Source organism: Saccopteryx leptura, chromosome X, assembly GCF_036850995.1.
Source record: "Saccopteryx leptura isolate mSacLep1 chromosome X, mSacLep1_pri_phased_curated, whole genome shotgun sequence".
Taxonomy (NCBI): domain Eukaryota; kingdom Metazoa; phylum Chordata; class Mammalia; order Chiroptera; family Emballonuridae; genus Saccopteryx; species Saccopteryx leptura.
In genome coordinates this window covers 63897008-63919898 of record NC_089516.1, presented here as the reverse complement: position 1 = coordinate 63919898, position 22891 = coordinate 63897008, and the positions used below count along the sequence as shown (strand labels likewise).

Here is a 22891-nt window from a genome sequence, read left to right as displayed (position 1 = left end):
TAAGGAAGATGAAATCCTAAGGAACAGATTGAGATCTGTTGCCAAACAGTAAAAATTAAGATGACTGCCCAATTCTCCTCAATCTATACTAGACTGAATTGAGCTCTATCACTGGAAGATCAAAACTTTTGATTCAATAGTCAAACAGACTAATCCAAAGCCTCTTTTAACTCTGGAGGAAGAGGAGTCTCACAGAATCTCAAATTGGGGAAGGCCTTAAAATGCCTCTAGCTGATTACCCATGTGCATAATTTTAAGACATGAATCTTTTAAGGTTTGACATTACACCATCCTGTGAGAAGCCCCAACCTCATAATATCAGAGTTTCTTGAAGACCAGTAAAATTTTAATGAAAAACTATTCTTTGCTCCAAACAAATGCACTTCTTAAAACAGACACAGAGATTCACACATGCAGGTTCATACACACAGTATATGCCTTGGCAAGCTCCTACTATTTCTAACATGTCTAAAAAAATAAGAAATAGCAACCAAACAACAGCACCTAAAAGTTATACTTGCAATATTGTTGTCTCCTGTTTTTGAAGCTATACTATCTTCATAATCAAAATTAAATGATCAATAGTAACAGGGAAATTCTTTTTAAACTTACAAGAACAAGAGACCAGAACATAAAAATTTATTTTAAATGTAGCCTATTTGGCAATGATATTGTTTGCCGTGTTTGTAGGATTTTAAAAACACATTTTAATCATACAAACTATTTTTATCTTTAATCTACAAAAAAAAGAGACAGGGAAAAAGATATTTAACCCTTCTTAGTATTGTCAGATTGCTACTTCACTGAGTTCCATTTATTGTTCTAAAGTGTAGTTCAAATTTTAAATTAAAAATTACTTCCAAAAAGATTCAACCTCTGACCTGAGAACTGAATAGGATAGAACTTGCAAAACTGATAGTAATACATTTAGGAGTTTAAGAATATTGTTTTATAAAATTTTAAAAATCAAAGAAATGCCTGTGTCCCTATATGTTAATTCTGATTACTAGTCCTCTTCTTACTCCCCACCTCTCATTTTTTTATAATGAAAATCAGTTTACTATTTGAAATTAGATTTGACTACCAATGATGCATTAATATTTTTGGTCATTTTTTATATGTCTATGTATGAGAAATATCCAATTTCTATAAGTAATATTTATACAAGTAAATCAAGTTAGATAATCATCATACTACCAATTTCATACCCTTTATATGATTTGATTATACCTAAATACTGGATGTTAAATTAAAGATGACTTCTTAAAAAAAAAATAATTATTTTCTAGAATATGCAAGCCTTGGTTTCCTGACAAGCCCTACAGTCCCACATGGATATTTAGGATTATTGTAAAATGTAATGAGATGATATAGTGTTACTTTGAAAAGGATAAAGTGATATTTAATGATAAATTTATTATTACTATCAACTATGTCATAATTAATTATTGCTTATTTTTATTCACTGATTTATTATGATTGATTATGACTCTGATCATTTTGGTTATAATTAAAGATACAAATATTATTATAATCAACATTACTCTAGAAAGTGGTTTAATAAGTCATTAAGATTTGGTTTGAATATTTTTACTGTACAATCAAAAAGAACTCTGTCCAGTAAACTCTATCCCTAGAGTTATAAATTTTTCAATAACCTTATACTTAAAATGTTTATGTTTTATAAATAATAGTTTTTATAAATAATACATCCCAAAGGAAGTAGAAGGAAATAAATAATACAGGCATACATCAAGAAGCAAGAAAAAGCTCAAATAAACAACCTAACTCTGCACTTAAAAGAACTAGAAAAAGAACAACAAATAAAGAGGAAGGAGAAGGAAAGAAATAATAAAGAACAGAGTGGAAATAAATGACATAGAGGCTAAAAAAATGCAAAACATCAATGAAACCAAGAGGTGGTTCTTTGAAAAGGTAACCAAGATTGACAAACTTTTACCAGACTCATCACTAAAAAAGAGAGAGGAACCAAATAAATGAAATTATAAATGGAAGAAGAGAAGCAACAACTGACTTCACAGAAATACAAAAGATTGTGAGAAAATACTATAAAGAACTATATGCCAAAAAATTGGACAACCTGAATGAAATGGATAAATTCCTAGAAATGTACAATCTTCCAAAACTGAATCTGGAAAAATCAGAAAACCTAAGCAGGCCAATTACAACAAATGAAATTCAGACTGTTATCAAAAATCTCCCAGCAAACAAAATTCCTGAATTGAATGGCTTCACATGGCATATTTTACAAAACTTGCAAAGAATTAACACCTATCCTTCTCAAGCTATTCCAAACAAATTCAAGAAGACAGAAGACTTCCAAGCTCATTCTATGAACCAACAATTATTCTAATTCCAAAAATTAGGTAAAGACACTACAAAAAAAAAAAAAGAAGAAAACTAGACTGATCTGTGGTGGCACAGTGGATGAAGCATCAGCCTGTAGGGCTGAGGTTGCCAGTTCAAAGCCTTGCCAGGCTTACCCAGTCAAGACACATATGAGAAGCAACTATTACAAGTAGATGCTTCATGCTCCTCTCCCCATTTCTTTCTCTCTCCTCTCTCTGAAATAAATGGATAAGAGCAAAGAAAGAAAGAAAACTATAAGCCAGTGGTAGTCAACCTGGTCCCTACCGCCCACTAGTGGGCATTCCAGCTTTTATGGTGGGTGGTAGCGGAGCAACCAAAGTATAAATAAAAAGATAGATTAAACTATAGTAAATTGTTTTATAAAGATTTATTCTGCCAAACTTAGTGAAAATCTGACATAAAGTACTTGGTAAGTAAGTATTATTATATGCTTTAACTTGCTGTAACTCTGCTTTATAAATTTTATAAAGTAAAGTTACTTACCTATTTTATAAATCACCATTACTGTGGAACCAGTGGGCAGTTAGAAAATTTTACTACTAACAGAGATACAAAAATGGGCGGTAGGTATAAAAAGGTTGACTACCCCTGCTATAAGCCAATAATACCCCTGATGAGAATAGATGCCAAAATTCTCAACAAACCAGAACCAGCAATACATTACAAAGATCATACATCATGATCAAGTGGAATTTATTTTGGGGAAGCAGGCTGGTACAATATTCAAAAATCAGTAAACATGATTCATCACATAAAATTACAATAAAGGCCCTGGCTGGTTGGCTCAGTGGTAGAGCATTGGCCTGGCGTGCAGGGGTCCCCGGTTTGATTCCCGACAAGGGCAGACAGGGGAAGTGCCCATCTGCTTCTCCACCCCTCCCTCTCTCCTTCCTCTCTGTCTCTCTCTTCCTCTCCCGCAGCCGAGGCTCCATTGAAGCAAAGATGGCCCGGGCGCTGGGGATGGCTCCTTGGCCTCTGCCCCAGGCGTTAGAGTGGCTCTGGTCGCGACAGAGCGACGCCCCGGAGGGGCAGAGCATCGCCCTCTGGTGGGCACAGCATCGCCCTCTGGTGGGCACAGCATCGCCCCCTGGTGGGTGTGCTGGGTGGATCCCAGTTGGGCGCATGTGGGGGTATGTCTGACTGTCTCTCCCCATTTCCAGCTTCAGAAAAATACAAAAAAAAATTACAATAAAAATCACATGATTGTATCAATAGATGCAGAAAAAGCATTTGATAAAATACAGCACCCATTTATGATCAAAACTCTCAGCAAAGTGGGAATACAGGGAACATACCTCAACATGATATATGCCGTATACGACAAACTGACAGCCAACATCATACTCAATAGGCAAAAATTAAAAGCAATCCCCTTTAGATCAGGAACAAGGCAGGGGCACCCCTTTCACCACTCTTATTCGACATAGTACTGGAAGTCTTAACCACAGCAATCAAATAAAAAGAAAAAATAAAAGGCATCCAAATTGAAAAAGAAGAAGTAAAACTGTCATTAATGTCTGATGACATGGTATTTATTATACATACTGTAGAAAACCCTAATGTCTTACTCGAAAAACTACTAGACCTAATAAATGAATTCAGCAAGGTGGCAGGATACAAAATTAATATTAAGTAAGCAGTGGTATTTTTATATACCAATAATGAACTATCACAAATAGAAGTTAAATAAACAAACCCATTGACTATTGCAACAACAAAAAATAATAATAAAATGCCTAGGAATAAATTCAAAGATGTAAAAGACTTGTACTTGGAAAATTATAAGACACTGAACAAAGAAACTGAGAAAAACACAAATAAGTGGAAGCATATACCATGTTCATGGATAGGAAGAATTAACATCATTAAAATGTTCATACTACCAAAGCAATCTATACATTCTATGTAATTCCTATTAAAATACCAATAGCATATTTCACAGATCTAGAAAAATATTCCAAAATTTATATAAAACCAAAAAGGAACCTAAATAGCCTCAGCAATCTTGAAAATGAGGAACAAAGTGGGAGATATTACACTTTTTGATATCAAGCTATATTACAATGCCATTATAATCAAATAGCCTGTTATAGGCATAAGAACAAGCATACAGATGAATGGAACAGAACAGAGCCCAGAAATAAACCCACATCTTTATGGTCAGTTGATATTGATAAAGGAGGCAAGAGTGTACAATGGGGTAAAGACAGTCTCTTTAATAAATGATGCTGGAAAAATTGGACAGGTACATGCAAAAAAATGAAACTAGACTAATAACTTAAACAATTCACAAAAATAAACTCAAAATGGCTTAATGTAACTTGAAAACCATAAAAATTCTAGAAGAAAACAAAGGAATAGACTCTCAGACATCTCTTGAAGCTATATTTTTTTTTTGAGAGAGAGAGACAGAGAGGACAGATAGGGGCAGACAGGAAGGAAGATAGATGAGAAGCATCAACTCTTTGTTGCAGCTCCTTAGTTGTTCATTGATAACTTTCTCATATGTGCCTTGACCGGGGGGCTACAACAGAGCAAATGACCCCTTGCTCAAGCCAGCAACATTGGGCTTAACCAGCGACTTTGAGCTTTCAAGCCAGTGACCATGGGATCATGTCTATGATCTCACACTCAAGCCAACAACCCCACACTCAAGCTGGTGAGCCTGTGCTCAAGCTAATGAGCCCATGCTTAAGTCAGCAACCTCAAGGTTTCAAACCTGGGTCCTCTTCATCCCAGTCCAATATTCTACCCACTGTGTCACTGCCTGGTCAGGCTTGAAGCAATATTTTTGCTGATATATCTCCTCAAGTAAGTGAAATAAAGAACAAAATAAACAAATGGATCTATAGCAAAGTAAAGAACTTTTGTACATCAAAGGACACCATTAACAAAATAAAAAGACAATCCACTCAATGGAAGAGGATATTTGCCAATTAATCTGATAAGGGGTTAATAACCAAAATTTATAAAGAACTTATAAAAACTCAACACCAGGAAGTTAAACAATCCAATTAAAAAATGAGCAAAGGCCTGACCAGGTGGTGATGCAGTGGATAGAGCATCAGACTGGGATGTATGTGGAGGACCCAGGTTCAAGATCCTGAGGTTGCCAGCTTGAGCATGGGCTCATCTGGTTTGATCAAGGCTCACCAGCTAGAGCCCAAGGTTGCTGGCTAGAGCAAGGGATCACTCGGTCTGTTGTAGCCCCACAGTCAAGGCACATATGAGAAAGCAATCAATGAACAACTGAGCTGCAACAAAGAATTGATGTTTCTCATCTCTCTCCCTTCTTGACTGTCTGTCCCTTTCTCTGATTCTCTCTTGTCTGTCACAAAAACAAAACAAAACAAAAATAGGCAAAGGACCTGAATAGACACTTCTCCAAAGAGGACATACAGATAGCCAATAGGCATATGAAAAAATGCTAAACATTACTAATTATCAGAGAATTACAAATTAAACCCACAATAAGATGTCACCTCACACCTAGTAGAATGGCTTTCATTAACAAATCAACAAACAAGTGCTGATGGGGGTGTGAAGAAAAGGGAACCCTCATGCACTACTGGTGGGAATGCAGACTTGTGCAGCCACTATGGAAAACATTATGGCGTTTCCTCAAAAAAATAAAATTGGAACTGCCTTTTTAACCAGCTATCCCACTTCTAGAAATATATCTTAAGAATCCCAAAACAGCCTAACCTGTGGTGGCAGAGTGAATAAAATGTTGACTTGGAATGCTGAGGTCCCTGGTTCAAAACCCTGGGCTTGCCTGGTCAAGGCATATAAGGGAGTTAGTGTTTCTTGCTCTCCTTTCTCCCCCCCTTCTCTTTCACTCTCTCTCTCTCCCCCTCTGTAAAATGAATAAAGATAAAATCCTAAAAAAAAAAAAAAGAATCCCAAAATACTCATTTCAAAGAAGATATGCACTCTCATGTTCATTGCTGCCTTGTTTACAATAGCCAACTTTTGGAAACAGCCTAAGTGCCCATTCAGTAGATGAGTGGATAAAAAAAGCTATGATACGTTTATGCAATGGAATACCACATGATCATGAAAAAGAAGTAAATCTTACCTTTTGTGACGGCATGGATAGACTTCAAGATTATTATGTTAAGTGAAATAAGCCAGGGAGAGAAAGACAAATATATGATCTCACTTATATGTGGATTCTAATGAACACAATAAACTGAGGAACAAAATAGAAACAGGCAGTGTCACAAGGATCAGATGGACAACTGTCATAGGGAAGGGGGAAAAGAGAATGGATGTAAGAGGAAGGGAAGAAAAGGGTTGAAATGCAGGTGGAAAGAGAGTTTGCATTGGTCATGATAAGGTATGATGCAGTGAGTAGAGGGTGTTATATTGAGTGGGACACTTGAACCCATGTCAACACAATAAATTTAAAATATAACTTTTTTAAATGGAGTCTTAAAAAAACAATATAAAGTCAATGAAACCCATAACTGGTTCTTTGAAAAGATAAACAAGCTTGACAAACCTTTAACTAGACTTGTCAAGAAAAACAGGACTCGAATAAACAGTAACAACTGACACCAAAGAAATACAAAGAATTGTAGGAAAATGTTACAAACAAATATATGCCAACAAATTTGATAATCTAGACAAAATGGAGAAATTTCTAGAACTATACAAACTTCCAATACTGAATCAGGAAGAATAAGAGATTCTTAATAGACAGATTACAGCTAGTGAAATGGAAGCAGTAATCAAAAAGCTCTCAATGAACAAAAGTCCTGGACTAGATAGATGGCTTCACAGGTAAATTCTACCAAACATTCAAACAAGAAAAAGCACTTATTCTTCTCAAACTTTTCAAAAAACTTAAGAGAAGGGAAGACTCCCAAGCTCACTTCACAAAGCTAACATTATTCTAATTCCAAAACCAGAAGACACTACAAAGAAAAAACAATTGTGGGTCCGTATCCCTAACATAGATGCTAAAATCCTTAACAAAATATTAACAAACAAGATATCCACTATATTAAAAAGATGATTCACCTTGATCAAGTGAGATATATTCTGAGAATGCAAGGTTGGTGCAGTATCCACATATCAATTAACATGATACACCACATAAGCAAAATGAAGGGAAAAAATTACATTATCATACCAATACATGCAGAAAAAGCATTTGATGAAATTCGACATCATTTATGATAAAAACTCCCACCAAAGTGGGACTAAAAGGAACATACCTCAAAGTAATAAAGGCCATATATGACAAACCAACAGCTAAGAACATACTCAAAGGGCAAAAACTACTACAAGTGTTTGCCGTAAGATCAGGAACAAGACTGAGATGTCTGCTTTCACCACCCTTTTTCAACATAGTATTGGAATTCCTAGCCAGAGCAGTCAGACAAGAAAAAGAAATAAAAGACATCAAAATTAGAAACAAAGAAGTAAAATTTTCATTAATTGCAGATGACATGATACTGTATTTAGAAAACCCGAAAGATTCCACCAAAAAACTACAGGAACTGATAAATACACTCAATAAAGTAGTGGAATACAAAATAAATATCCAGAAATCAGTTGCGTTTTTGTACATAAATAATTAACTATCAGAAAGAGAAACTAAGAAAACAATCCTATTCACATTTGCTTCAAAATGAATAAAATACTTAATAAATTTAACCAAGAATGTAAAATACCTGTAATCAAAAAATTGTAAGATATTGAAGCCTGTCCAGGCAGTGGCGCAGTGGATAGAGGGTCAACCTGGTACACTGAGGACTCAGGTTTAAAACCCCAAGGTCACCGGCTAGAGCACAGGGTCATCCAGCTCGAGCATGGACTCACCAGCTTGAACATGGCATCACTGGCTTGAGTGTGGGATCATAGACATAACCCCATGGTCACTGGCTTAAGTCCAAATGTTGCTGGCTTGAGCAAGGGTTCACTGGTTTGGTTGGAGCCCTCCAGCTAAGTCATGTATGAGAAATTAATCAATTAGCAACTAAAGTGCCGCAACTACAAGATGATGCTTCTCTTCTCATCTCTCTACCTTCCTGTCTCTCTCTCTCTCTCTCTCTCTCTCTCTCTGTGTGTATATATATATGTACAGAAGAAGAAGAAGAGACAAATAACAGAAAGTATATTCTATGTTCATGGATAAAAAGAATTAACACTATTAAAATGCCCATATTAAGGCCCTGGCCGGTTGGCTCAGCGGTAGAGCGTCGGCCTGGCGTGCGGGGGACCCGGGTTCGATTCCCAGCCAGGGCACATAGGAGAAGAGCCCATTTGCTTCTCCACCCCCCCCCCTTCTTCTCTGTCTCTCTCTTCCCCTCCTGCAGCCAAGGCTCAATTGGAGCAAAGATGGCCCGGGCGCTGGGGATGGCTCCTTGGCCTCTGCCCCAGGCACTAGAGTGGCTCTGGTCGCAGCAGAGCGACGCCCCGGAGGGGCAGAGCATCACCCCCCGGTGGGCAGAGCGTCGCCCCTGGTGGGTGTGCCAGGTGGATTCTGGTCGGGCGCATGCGGGAGTCTGTCTGACTGTCTCTCCCTGTTTCCAGCTTCAGAAAATAAATAAATTAATTAAATAAAAAAATAAATAAATAATAAATAAATAAAATGCCCATATTAGCCTGACCTGCACTGGTGCAGTGTTGACTTGGAATGCTGAGCTTGCAGATTCGAAAACCCAGGCTTGCCCAGCTAGGGCACATATGAGAAGCAACTGCTACAAGTTGATGCTTCCCATTTCTATTCCCCCCTTTCTCTCTCTAAAATAAATAAGTAAAATCCTTTTTTTTAATTTTCATATTATCCAAAGCATTCTACAGATTCCATGCAATTCTTATCAAGATATCAATAGCATATTTCATAGAACTAGAACAAATATTCCAAAAATTTATACAGAATTACAAAAGACCCTGAATAGCCACAGTGATCTTGAGAAAGAAGAAAAATGTTGGAAGAATCACACTACTTGATATCAAGTTCATAGCAATTAAAACAGCATGGTACAGTATAAAAACAGATACATAAAACAATGGAACAGAATAGAGAGCCCAGAAATAAACTCATGCCTATATGGTCAATTAATATTTGACAAAGGAATCAAGAACATGCAATGGGGTAAAGATAGTTTATGCAGTAAATGGTGTTGGGAAAACTGGACAGATACATGCAAGAAAATGAAACTGAATAACCTCTTACACCTTACACAGAAACATAAACTCCAAATGGACTGAAGATTTAAATGTTAGATTAGAGACCATAAAAATTCTAGAAGAAAACGTAAGGAGCAAAATCGCAAACACTTTTCATAGTAATATTTTCTCTGATATAGCACCTTGGATAAGAGAAACAAAAGAAAAAATAAGGAAATAGAACTACATCTAACAAAAAAGTTTTTGCACAGCAAAAGAAACCATCAACAAAATGAAAAAACAACCCAGTGAATAGGAGAACATATTTGCCAATACATCTTGTATGGCCTTAATATCCAAAATTTATAAGGAATTTATGAAGTTCAACACCAAAAAAACAGGCAATCCAAATTAAAACATGGGTAAAAGACCTTAATCAACACTTCTCCAAAGAAGACATACAGATGGCCAATAGACATATGAAAAGTGTCTTGTCAACATCACAAGTGATCAGAGAAATGCAAATTAAAACTACCTTACACCTACCAGAATGGCTGTCATTAATAAATCAAGAAACAACAAGCATTGGCAAGGATATGAAGAAAAGGGAACTATCGCGCACTCTTTGTGGGAATGCAGTCTGGTGCAGCCACTGTAGAAAGCAGTATGGAGTTTCCTCAAAAAATTAAAAATGGAATGGCCTTATGAACCAGCAATTCCACTTCCAGAAATACAATCAAAGAAATCTCTAATTCAAAACAATATATGCAGCCTGACCAGGCGGTGGCGCAGTGAATAGAGCATCAGACTGGGATGCAGAGGACCCAGGTTCAAGACCCCGAGGTCTCCAGCTTGAGCTCAGGCTCATCTGGTTTGAGCAAAAAGCCCACTGGCTTGAGCCCAGGGTCGCTGGCTCCAGCAGGGGGTTGCTCAGTCTGCTGAAGGCCCACGGTCAAGGCACATGTGAGGGGGCAATCAATGAACAACTAAGGTGTTGCAACGTGCAATGAAAAACTAATGATTGAGGCTTCTCATCTCTCTCCGTTCCTGTCTGTCTGTTCTTGTCTGTCCCTCTCTCTGACTCACTCTCTGTCTCTGTAAAAAATAAATAAATAAAATTAAAAAAAAAAAACAATATATGCACCTCTGTTCACTGCAGCATTATTTACAATAGCCAAGATTTGGAAGCAACCCAAGTGGCCATCAGTAGATGAGTGAATTAAAAAAGCTGTGATATATTTACACAGTGGAATACTACGAAGCTATAAAAAGGAAGGAAATCTTACATTTTGTGACAATATGACCTGGAGATCATTATGCTGAATGAAATAAGTCAGTCAGAGAAAGACAAGCATCATATGATTTCACTTAGATGTGGAATCTAATGAACACAATAAACTAAAAACTGAAATAGCAAGAGTCATAAATATGGAGAATAGATTGACAGCTGTCAGAGGGAATGGGAGTTGAAGGGCCAGGTGAAAAAGGTGAAGGAATTAAGCAAAGAAAAAACCTTAATTATACGGACAACAGTGTGGGTGTTTCAAGAGGAAAAGGAGGGGGAGATAGAGTGGAATAGAAGGTGCATAGGTGGTGATAAAGGAGAACTTGACTTGGGGTGGTGAACAAGATGCAGTATACAGATAATGTATTATAGATTTGTGCACCTGAAACCTGTATAATTTAATTAACCAATGTCACCTTAGTAAATTAAATTAAAAATTTTTTTAAATAAAAATAAAATGTGAATTATAATAAATAACTCATGAAGCTGTTGTAAAGGTTAAATGAGATCATGAAGGAAAAGTGTCTACAGGTATATTACTTTCCTGTTCCTTAATTCCTTCCCCACATTGCATACTTTCATTAATCTTTGTTGACCAATTGTTTCTGTTCTTTCACCTCCTCCTTCTTCTCCAAAGCATGGTTCAATGTACAGAATCCAACCACTTCTCTCCATGCCCAATAAATTCCCCTGGATTATTGCAAGTTTATAAAATTAACCAGCCTCGTTTGGTTTTGCCTATTTACAATCGAGGTTTTTTAATTTATTTAGATTTTATGCACTGATTTTACAGAGAAAGAAGACAGGAGGGGGAGGAATGAGAATCATCAACTCACAGTTGATTCACTTTAGTTGTTCATTGATTGCTTGTTGTGTGTGCCTTGACTGGGAAGCCTAGGGCTTTGAATCGGCAAACTCAACATTCCAGGTCCACGCTCCATCCACTGTGCCACCCTAAGTCAGGCTACAGTCTACTCTTAATCCAACAGCCATAGTGATCATTTCCAACTTAAGTCAAATCACATCACTCCTCTGCTCAAATCCTTACGATGTCTCCCTACCTCACTTACAGCAAACTAGAATCTTTATAATGACCTATTCCTTGTTAGCTTTTGGACTTCATCTACTCTTTAGCCATACTGTGGTTTTTGCTCTTTCTCCAACAGAAGATAGCCATTCCCTTTACACTTATTGTTCCCTCTTTCTGGATTCTGTCCTCAGTATCTATTTCTAAGTGAGATCATCTCAGACCACCACAGCTAAAATTGCAACACCTTCCAGCATTCCCTATTTTACTTTCTACTTTCTTTTTTTTTTTTTTTTTTTTTTTGTATTTTTCTGAAGCTGGAAACGGGGAGAGACAGTCAGACAGACTCCCGCATGCGCCCAACCGGGATCCACCCGGCACGCTCACCAGGGGTGAAGCTCTGCCCACCAGAGGGCGATGCTCTGCCCCTCCGGGGCGTCGCTCTGCCGCGACCAGAGCCACTCTAGCACCTGGGGCAGAGGCCAAGGAGCCATCCCCAGCGCCCGGGCCATCTTTGTTCCAATGGAGCATGGCTGCGGGAGGGGAAGAGAGAGACAGAGAGGAAGGGGGGGTGGAGAAGCAAATGGGCGCTTCTCCTATGTGCCCTGGCCGGGAATCGAACCCGGGTCTCCCGCACGCCAGGCCTACGCTCTACCGCTGAGCCAACTGGCCAGGGCCACTTTCTGCTTTCTTTGACTTAATAGTATTATTATGATTTGACATGCCATAAAATTTACTTATTAGTGTCTCTGCCCACTAGAATATAAGCTCAATAAGGCCAGAGGCTCTGTCTGTTCACTATTGATATCTCCATTCATAGAATAGCACCCAAGACTCAATATTTGTTGAGTGAATTTGTGAATACATGGTCCCATGATGTGTGGCAAACATTAAGTTAAGCAGTTTGTGTACATTAGCTCAATAAATCCTGCCTTGTAATGCAGAAACCGTTAGGATCTCTAATTTAAACAGGGAAAAACTCTGAAATTCCCAGATTTAAGGTGATATTCCCAAAGCCAAAAAAGAATTAGTTAATGGGGATGCCAGGTTGGATTGAACTTTATAGAGTACCGGTTGGATTGAACATTATAGAATACCGCATTCCCTGAGTAAGATTATACCTGGACTAAAGGTTGTGATGGTTTGGGGAAAGGGATGGGTAGGAGGTTGGAGAAGGAGGATGTGGGAAGGAACACTGGAATACGGATTGGTTTTGTGGTCAAGAGGTGATCTGGTTTCTTGAGGCAAAATTTTGAGTTCAATGGCAATTATTAACAAATCCATGTCTTTCAACAATTGTATTTTTACAAAGGAAATCTCCTTATGTGTAAAAGAAAGTTGGGGCTGCAGCTGAAAGGTGTTTGAAACTGCAGGAATTGGGCCCCTTGGGGCAACAATTTCCTGTTTAAATTAGAGATCCTAACAGTTTCTGCATTATAAGGCTTTGAGGCAGAAGCCATACCTGGAAGAAAAAAAAAAAAGACATCTGAAACTAGAGAACTGACTGGAAAATAAGAAAGCCTAATACTCATATGGTTCTTCTCCCTCTTTCCTTCCCCTTTCCATAATCTACTGTACTCTTTTCATCTTTCTTTAATTTGTGCATATTTGTAAAGACATCCAATTAATCCAGCCTCCTATACACGGGCCTTAGGAAGGGAGACCAGGAAGGTTTGTCTGTTGTCTGTTGTTCACTGCTGTATTCTCAGTGCTCATAACAGTACTTGGCACAGAGTGTAAAGTATTTCCCCATCGAGGAAGAAAGAAGGGTGTATTCACCAAGTGTGGAATAGCAAAAGCTTTATTTAGTAGAGCGCATCCCGGACGAGGTTCTCTGGTTCGCAAAACGGGCCAGAGAAGTCGCGCAGATTCTTCTGCGGGGGGGGGGGGGGGAATTTATAGCATCAGTAGGGTGGTCGGGTTGATATGACATGGTGAAATTTCATTGGCTGACAGACAGTCATTCCTTTCCAAAGTGTTCCTGGGAAGTTTCTTTTGGCGGGCATGGGTGTGGGCAGTTCCAGCCAAAGTTCCCGGACCTGGTTCCTTATGTGACCTTCCCCCATTATCAACCGACCTCACATTCCGACCTTTTATGTCAGATAGGAGCTCCGCTATTTGGCTACTTCCTGCTGGTTAGGGGCGTTGTGGGGAAGGGAGGTCAGAAGGTGGTGGCTCTGAAGGGAGTCATGTATATGGGTGTAGGAATATCTGGTTGACCATGACTCAAGAAACCTCACGGATGCAGCCCTGTAAGAATCTAAAAAAGAGGAGCAAATATGAGTAATATGTTGATAATTAGAAACAGACCTAGGATAGGGGCAACTCAGGTAAGGATGGGTGGCTGCCATCAGGAGTTAAGCTGGTTGTGGGAGGAGAGATCCTTGTGCAGTTTCTCTTGCAGTCAGTTGAGGACATTGACGTTTTCTTCCATCAGGCAAGTCTCATTGAACAGCATTGCTCCCTGCTTTAACTCACTGTGGTGGCAGGTTCCCAGTGGGAGGGATAGGAACAACAGGAGGATCTGCAGGGCCCAAACTTTTGGTGAACCAGAGCCAGGCTGGAGCTCCCTCAGAAGAACCCTGTCTCCTGGTTGGAGGGGGACAGCTGGGTGTGCTTCATCTGGACCCCCTATGGGAGGAAGGGTCCGTTCTTCATGTTCCCTGAGAAGATGGTGGAGTAAAGACAGAAAGGGGAGGTATGTGGCAAGAGGAGGGGGGTTGACAGATGAGTTGTGATTAATTAGGAATGGTCTACCATAAACCAGCTCAAGGGGCTGAGTCCAGTTGAGTTTCACAGGGTTGTTCTGATTCTGGTGAGTGTCAGGGGGAGGAGGTTTGGCCAGGAAAGTCTGGTCTCGATGGAAACTTTGGTTAACTGACCCTTCAGGATGCCATGGGCCCTTTCCACCTTACCCGACGATTGAAGGTGATAGGGTATGTGGAGTCTCCAGGTAATGTTGAGAGAAGTGGCAACCTGCTGGACTATTTGGGCAGTGAAGGTCGGGCCATTGTCTGACGGGATGGCAGTCGGCAGTCCAAATTGCGGGATGATGTTTTCAACAAGAATGGAGGCAACGGTGTCTGCCGTCTTTTGAGAGGTAGGAAAGGCTTCTATCCACTCCGAAAAGGTATTAACAAAAGTTGAGAGATAACAGAGTTTTTTGTGAGGGGGCATATGAGTGAAGTCAATTTGCCAATCCTGGCCTGGCACGTGCCCCCTCAGTTGATGAGTAGGGAAGTGAGGGTAAAGTCCCCCTTGTGTAAAGGTTTTGGAACAGATAGTGCATGCTGCGTGTACCTTTTCGATAGGCTGCTAGAGGCCTGGGAAGAAAAAGAGTGGTTACAAGAACCGATAGAGAGCTTTTGGCCCTCTATGTAAGGAACAGTGGATATCAGAAAGGAGAGTTTCAGCCTGTCCTTTTGGTAAGGCAATTGTATCTCCGAGAAATATCCATTCCTGGTTGCACACATCTCCACCCTTTCTGAAGAGGATCTGTTCTTCCTCAGGAGTGTAGGAAGGTTTCAAGGAAGTGGAAAGAAACATTAGAGGAGTGGGGGAGGCTCCCAGGGTGAGGTTTCGAGCCACAGGGTTGGCCCGAGCATTTTCCAAGGCTACCAAGTCTTGAGAGGTTTGATGGCCCCTACAATGTACCACAGCCACCTCAGTGGGAAGCTGTAATGCCTGCAAAAGTTTAGAAATGAGGGTAGCATTAATTATGGGGGAGCCCTTGGTGGTAAGAAAGTCCCTTTTCTTCCAGAGGGCAGAGTGGCTGTGAGTGATAAGAAAAGCATATTTAGAGTCAGTATATATAGTTACGCATTTTATCTGGGCCAGAGTGAGAGCCCACGTGAGGGCAATTAGCTCTGCTTTTTGGGAGGTGGTGTCCTCTGGTAGCTGTTGGGCTTCTAGGGTGGAGGAGGTGGTGACCACCACATAGGCCACCCATCGTCATCCTTTGGGTCTCTGTACAGAACTCCCATTTACAAAGAGTATTACATCTGGATTTTTTAAAGGAGAAGGGGTGCGATCAGGCTAGGGTAATCTGTGGTAGTGAGAGGAGAGCTTTCAGTAAGGAGTGGTAGAAGTAAGTGGGAAGATACCGTCAGCTGGATAGTGGCTTCAAGACTTTGTAGAATGTACCGACCCAGAAGGGGTACAGGTCATGATGGTATAACTAAGAAGAAGTGCGAAAAGGGGAATTCTTCCAAATTACATGTCAGGGGTGGCGTGCGAAGGGGAAGAGAAGGGGTCCCATCCATTCCCATAACCAAGACCTATGAGGGAACTAGAGGTCCAGATTGTGATGGCAAAACAGAGAAGATAGCCTCCGTGTCCACAAGAAATGACATGGACTTACCCAATACCTGTAGTATTACCCTGGGCTCAGCGAAGGTGATGGGGTCTTTGAGTCCGGGCCAAGTTAGTTGTTTATGAGGCCAAGGAGTTCGAGCAATGGGCCTGCCTGGCTGGCTTGGCCTCCCAATTGGGTGGCTTGTTCTCCACACAGAGGCTCCAAGGAGCTGTTGCCCAAAGGGGACAATTGCTCCGCCAGTGACTGGACTACTTGCAGTCAGGGCCGGGCTTAGTGGGTGGCCACAGGCAGGGGCACTGTTGGGCCCAGTGACCCTCCCTGCCACATTTAAAGCAAGCCCCCGGTGGGGTTCCATTTTGCGGCCCAGACTTGGGTCAGGCACCTCCTATGCCTTGCCCCTGTTGCTCTGCCAGCCTCAGGGCTGACACAAGAGTCTGGGTTTGGGGTGTTACCTTCTGCTGCATGCGAGTCTGGTGAGCAGCCTCAGCCTTTTCCTCCCGACTTTAAATGCCATGTTCATCAGGACTCAGATAGGGGTTTGGGGGCTGAGAATAAGAAGAGGGGGGCTCCTGGGGAGCCCGGCACCCAGATCCAGCCAGAAACACTGGAGCCAGAGGCAGGACAGGACCAAGCCTTCCTACAAGAAGACCGGGGCTGGTCCGTGAGGTCAGGAGCCCTGCAAACCCACGTGAGGGCCAATGGCCAGCAGAAGAGGGACAGCAGAAGAGGAGCTTAAGAACACAGTGGAGAAGGGAGGGCATCCTGGCAAACAAGGGAGGGGACTTCCTGAAGGGAAAAGGTCCACAGAGGGACCAGAGAGGGGTCTCGAGAGAAGGGCACCCCAGGGGTCAAGCAGGAGGGGGAGAGAGTTGGGTGTCAGTGAAGTACAAATGATAAGGAGTGGAGGGTTTAGCTGAGGGTTCTCTGGCCAAAAAGGGCCTGCGCTGTAGAACAGGTGGCACAGAAATTAGGATGGGAGCACAAATACTAGAAACCCTGAATGTAAGCGATCTCCAACCATTTCCCAGTTTTTTGGCAATAGTTAAATTTGTGAGGGTGTTAAAATTGAAAGTCCCTTCAGGAGGCCACTTGGTTCAATTATCCAGTGAGTTCTGTGGCCCGGCCACATCAGAGAAGAAGATCAGTTTCTTCTTTAGGGAGGAAAGATTCCAGATAAGGCACTCCAAGAGTGTTTTTGAGTCAGGTTTAGATTCCTGTGCCTTTATGGCCTCCCTCAGTCTCAGAGTGATCAGAGATGAGAATTGGCATCCCACAACTCAAGCTCTGGTTACAGGATGGTTAGGTAGAGTGGGTGTGTCTGGGATGTCTCCATGAGCACACACACACTCAGAATGGATATGAGGTCCCTGACACAGCTGTGATTACGATTACGAACAGGGAGTCTCAGTGGAAAGAACTGAGGGGAGGCTGGAGGCCGGGGACTTACCACACCACGTGCCAAAGTGGGTGGAAGGTCAGAGGTCCTGATTCTTCCTTGGAAGGGAAGGGAAGAGGAGTGGTCCCTTGTGGACTTCAAGTTCCTCCCGGGTTTTGGCACCAAATGTAAGGTATTTCCCCGCCAAGGAAGAAAGAAGGGTGTATTCACCAAGTGTGGAATAGCAAAAGCTTTATTTAGTAGAGCGCATCCCGGACGAGGTTCTCTGGTTTGCAAAACGGGCCAGAGAAGTTGCACAGATTCTTCCGTGGGGGGGGGGGGGTAATTTATAGCATCAGTAGGGTGGTCGGGTTGATATGATATGGTGAAATTTCATTGGCTGATAGTCATTCTTTTCCAAAGTGTTCCTGGGAAGTTTCTTTTGGCGGGCATGGGTGTGGGCAGTTCCAGCCAAAGTTCCCGGGCCTGGTTCCTTATATGACCTTCCCCCATTACCAACAAACCTCACACAGAGTAGGTGCACAATATATAGTTGTACAATGAATCTTTGTTCTTCAAAACAAAGCCCTCCTTTGCAGTGGCATGTCCAGTACCCTTTCTAGAGAATGTGGGCAGAGGGGATACCATGCATGCTGGGCACAGGAAAGTCAGTGGAAAGTGAAGAGGCCTTAGAGTAAGGACTGAATCCCAAAGAGCAGAACTTGGTTGTGCCTCTGCATGTCTCCATTTCACTAATGAAGGGGGCTAGTGAGAAACTCCTGGAGGACCTCTTGCCTCCCAAAATGCAAGAGTAGTGATATGGGGGCCAGATGGACAAAAGTGATCAAGATAAGACTCAAAGGCTTGGGAGTTCTGAGAGAGGAGGCATAGAGTAAACAAGTCCCTGTGAAAGTGAAATGGCCCTTCATTTGAATGCAAACGCTATATAAAAGCCTGTAGTCCCTTGTCAGCCCAACCATTGCTGGCCCATCTATACCAGGCTACTAGTCACCTGGAAACCGTCAAGATAGCAAATGCAGGATAGAGTAGTCTGAGAGGAGCAGTGGAGAGTTCAGCACAGGTACAAACTGAACTATTGATTCCCTGCTGCTTCTTAAAGTCGGGTTGGGGCCTTACAGGGACTTAAGGATGGTTTAAGGAACTCCTTCCTCATACCCAGTCTACCGTGTACAGAAGCTGCCTTTTGGGAAAAAAAGCGAGAATGTATCTGGGCATTCTCAGGAGCCCCGTGGAAGGAAGCACCACTGGAGGAGGTGGGAGTGAGCTTCCCACCTCCAACTTCACAGCAGTCCTGGCTTACACTCACTACATCGGGTATACTCATGGGCCCAGCATAGATCTTCACCCGCCGTCACTGGCAGACCTGGGGCTCACCTTATAGACCCCCTCAGGAAGACTGGAGCACTTACTACCCCGGGCCATCCAGTGCAATGAACACTGGGCCCATGAGCGACATGACCTCAACCCCGGGCGCTTTAGGCTTACAGGAACACAGCAACCTAAGCCCCACGGGCAGTGGAAGCAGCGATAGCAGCCTTCCAGCCCCAGCTGGCAGGTCACTCTTTCCCATAGATGCCGGCACCACTGCTGCCTGTTCTCCCAGCAGAAATCACTACAGCCACTATGCTTGGATGCACAGGACCATACAGGTGACTGGTGAGTAATTGATTCCAATGTCCTCACACCTTTCCTTCTTTCACTTCTCTTGACCTGTCTTACCACCTACTCTTCAGTCCTTTCCAAGGACAGCTTAACTGAGGAGGACTACTGCGTGGGTGATTGCCCAGGGACTGGGACCATTAGTGATCTCCCTCACGTGTGCCTCTTCTCAAAGCCAGCAGAATGTGGCACTTGGAACTAAACCCTAATTATCTTTTTCACCATTTCCTGATTAATCAAGGGAGCAAGTACGTGGACAATGGGCATGTTAAGCCGCAGGGATCAAGACTTGACCTTATAGTTGGCTGGATGGGAAAACAGATGCACGGGAAAGACAAATGGGTGAATGAAGCAAGAGGATAGCTACAGTGTCCTTATGCTCAATCACTGTTGCTTGTATGTTCCATTTCAAACCCTTCCCCAGCTGGGTGGATTGGCTTCCCTCCAAGCTGATGATGTTCAACTTAGGTTCAAGGTGCTTGACTGGCAATGGACCTTACAGTTTAGCTAGCCATGAAGGCCTCGATGGCAAATTGGCCACATCAACCTGGACTCTCAAAGACTCCAGATTCCTATGCCCAAGTTGGTACAGGTGAGCTTTATTCAAACCCATTGTCTTTTTTCAAAGTCCTTTTTGCCAATAGAAGTATTGAGGCTGGTGAGAAGGCTACAGCATGCCTCTGGGACATAATATGTTACATAACCTTAATATCCGCTAGACGTGCAAGACTATTGACCCAACATTAATAAGTGGTTAAAGTCTTCATAACTGTCCAGGCAGATATCTGAAGTGTGTGGACAGTATTCTGGTTTATGTCTGTGCACAAGAAAGTGCAGAGATCCCAACCTAATGCTGATTCACGCTCCTACCAGCTAGCCAAAGAGTAGCATGGGGGATGGGGGAAATGAGCACTCTGCTTTAGTCTTGGAGAAGGAAGGCTGGGAGATGGTTGTTTTCAGCTGTAGCTGTTTATCATTCTAATAGTTCTAACCTGTCACTCTCTGTCATTAGAGAAAAATCAGTAAAACTCGACTTTATAAATTTTATCCATCTGGGGAGGAAATGATATTTCAGTAGCATTAGTCCATAAAAATGATGTTCCTGTTCACAGTTCTGCACTTTTTCTTTCCCTCTAAAAAGCAAAGGCGGGAAGGTGGGAAGGGACCAACTTTTTCCATTAGGAGGACTCAGTGGAAGGAGCCAGTTCTGGTTCATGGGAACATTAGTAATGTCCAAGTAGGGAAGCAATCCTAAACTAGTAGTAGGATTTAAATACTTTGCTTTAAAGTATTTGGAAGTAAGTTTGCATTTTTTTTTTCAAATATGGGTTTGTTGGCTAAGTAGAATAGAAAATAAGGTTAGGGTGGAGCTGTTATTACAACTAATCTTAGGTTTGTAATTAACATCCACTCACTAAGCCCTAACCATCAGCAAAAGACAAAAAGAAAGAAAAGTAGTTTCTCCAAGTCCAGGATTATGTTTTGAAACACTTTAGAAGAGGAAAGTCACTGGTATGTTTGGAAGAGAGAACAATAGAGGAATAGGGCAAGATGAAAGAAATTATATTGTGTCATGAATTTTCTGTTCATTAAAAGTCTTCCATTTGCTTTTATGAGCCAGAATCTCTTTCTTGGATAATTAGACTCTTTTATCTTCATCATTAGCTAAGCCTTCAAAGGTGGCTGTAAAATGCCACTTTCACAGGATTTTCTCTCTAACTTCTATGAGAAATTTAAAATTGAATGATTTTGCAACCTATCAATAGATGATACTTCATTAAATTCCATCTTTGCTTCATTTTAATGTCTTCTAAATTAAAATTTCCCTTTATTATATTTTTGTAGCACAAGATGCATATTTAACAATTTAAGGATATGATAAAACTAAGGATTCTCAACCCAGAAAAAGGACAAAAGCACACCTGATGCATACCTGTGCACACACACGTCATTTTTTTTTTTTGTATTTTTCTGAAGCTGGAAACGGGGAGAGACAGTCAGACTCCCGCATGCGCCCGACCGGGATCCACCCGGCATGCCCACCAGGGGGCAACGCTCTGCCCACCAGGGGGCGATGCTCTGCCCCTCCGGGGCATCGCTCTGCCGCAACCAGAGCCACTCTAGCGCCTGGGGCAGAGGCCAAGGAGCCATCCCCAGCGCCCAGGCCATCTTTGCTCCAATGGAGCCTCGCTGTGGGAGGGGGAGAGAGAGACAGAGAGGAAGGAGAGGGGGTGGAGAAGCAGATGGGCACTTCTCCTGTGTGCCCTGGCCGGGAATCGAACCTGGGACCCCTGCACGCCAGGCCGACACTCTACCGCTGAGCCAACCAGCCAGGGCCCACACGTCATTTTTTGAATAATTTTGGGAGATTCATGGACCCACTGAAGACCTTCCATGGATCTCAGGTTATGAACCTCACAAAAAAAATTAAGCTGATAATTTCACTGGACCAATTTGAACTAAAATACATCCATTTTATGATTAGCACATAAGTTTTAAACAAATGTTTGTTGAATGAATGAGTCAGAACTCCTAAAGCTTTTACTTCACTCTGTAGTATTGTGGGGCATTTAGCTTATGGTTGAGAAGAAAATAGATGAACTACAAAATGAAAGTAATTCCTCCCTGATAAAAGTAATCAAATGAAAGCTCTTTCCATTACTGAAGAATACTTTAAATAGCCTTCAGGACTAAAGAAAGAAAAATACACATACTAAGGGACAATTAGAAAATATTTCATATGGATTAGTATTGCATTTGATTTTCTCATGAAGGAGGATTGACATACAGACTAAATGACTGTCCCTTAGGTGATTCGATTTAAGAGTGAGGTATTTTTATTTCAATTTCATTCCCTGAGTGGTCTGTTCCAATACACATCTTGTTTTAAAGGTTATATGAAAAGGAACCTGACAGAAAGGTTTTGTGAAAAGTTAAATATTTTCATATTTTAAACATTGTCAGTGCATTACAGCTCAAATTTTTTTATCTTTTCTTTTACCTAGAGTTGGAGCCCTGGATGAGGATTGGCAAGGTGGAAATCTAAACAGAGCTGGAAAGAAGCTTTCTTGTTAGGGGTTGGAAAGAAGGGGAGAGAAGAAAGTGGCTTTGAGTAAATCTGATTAAGCCACTGGACAAAATACTGAGTAAGTTATACTTAAAAGGGGTTACTCAATAGGACACTTCAGAAAATTAGTTGCTTAATAATTCTTGAAGTTTATCATTGTCTTCCTTGGTTTTGATCATTGCATTGGACAATTTTTTTATAAAAGAATTTGGATACAATTTTTAACTAAAAACAGCAAAGGATTTTCATTAAGATTTGTTTTTAATATTTCCATTGAGAGAGAGGTGAGAGAGAGGGAGGAGGGAGAGAGAGAGAGAGAAGCATCAACTCATTCCACTTAGTTATTTTTTTTAGTTGTGTACTCATTGGTTGCTTCTGTTAAGTGCCTTGACCAACCTGATCTGGGATGGAATCCATGACCTCATTTAGTGCACCAGAATGACACTACATCCACTGAGCCACCTGGCCAGTGACTCCATTAAGATTTAAAATCACCATAATGGAGTCAATCCCACTGTACTTCCTACAAAAGGAAATTGGTTTGATCATCTTTACCCTTATTGTCGTCATCATCATAACTCCTAGGTTTGAAGAGTGCTTTTCTCAGTAACAGTTTACAGCCTGTCTCT

The 22891-nt window shown here is 41.4% G+C and overlaps 1 protein-coding gene across 1 annotated transcript; it reads left to right on the top strand.

Moving 5' to 3' along the window:
- Positions 1-17112: 17112 nt before the first annotated feature.
- On the top strand, positions 17113-19558 carry CDX4 (caudal type homeobox 4). Its single transcript, XM_066357810.1, is given in 4 exon segments — positions 17113-17142; positions 18696-18896; positions 18898-19192; positions 19437-19558. Coding segments are annotated over 4 exon segments (648 nt in total).
- The last annotated feature ends 3333 nt before the right edge of the window (positions 19559-22891 follow it).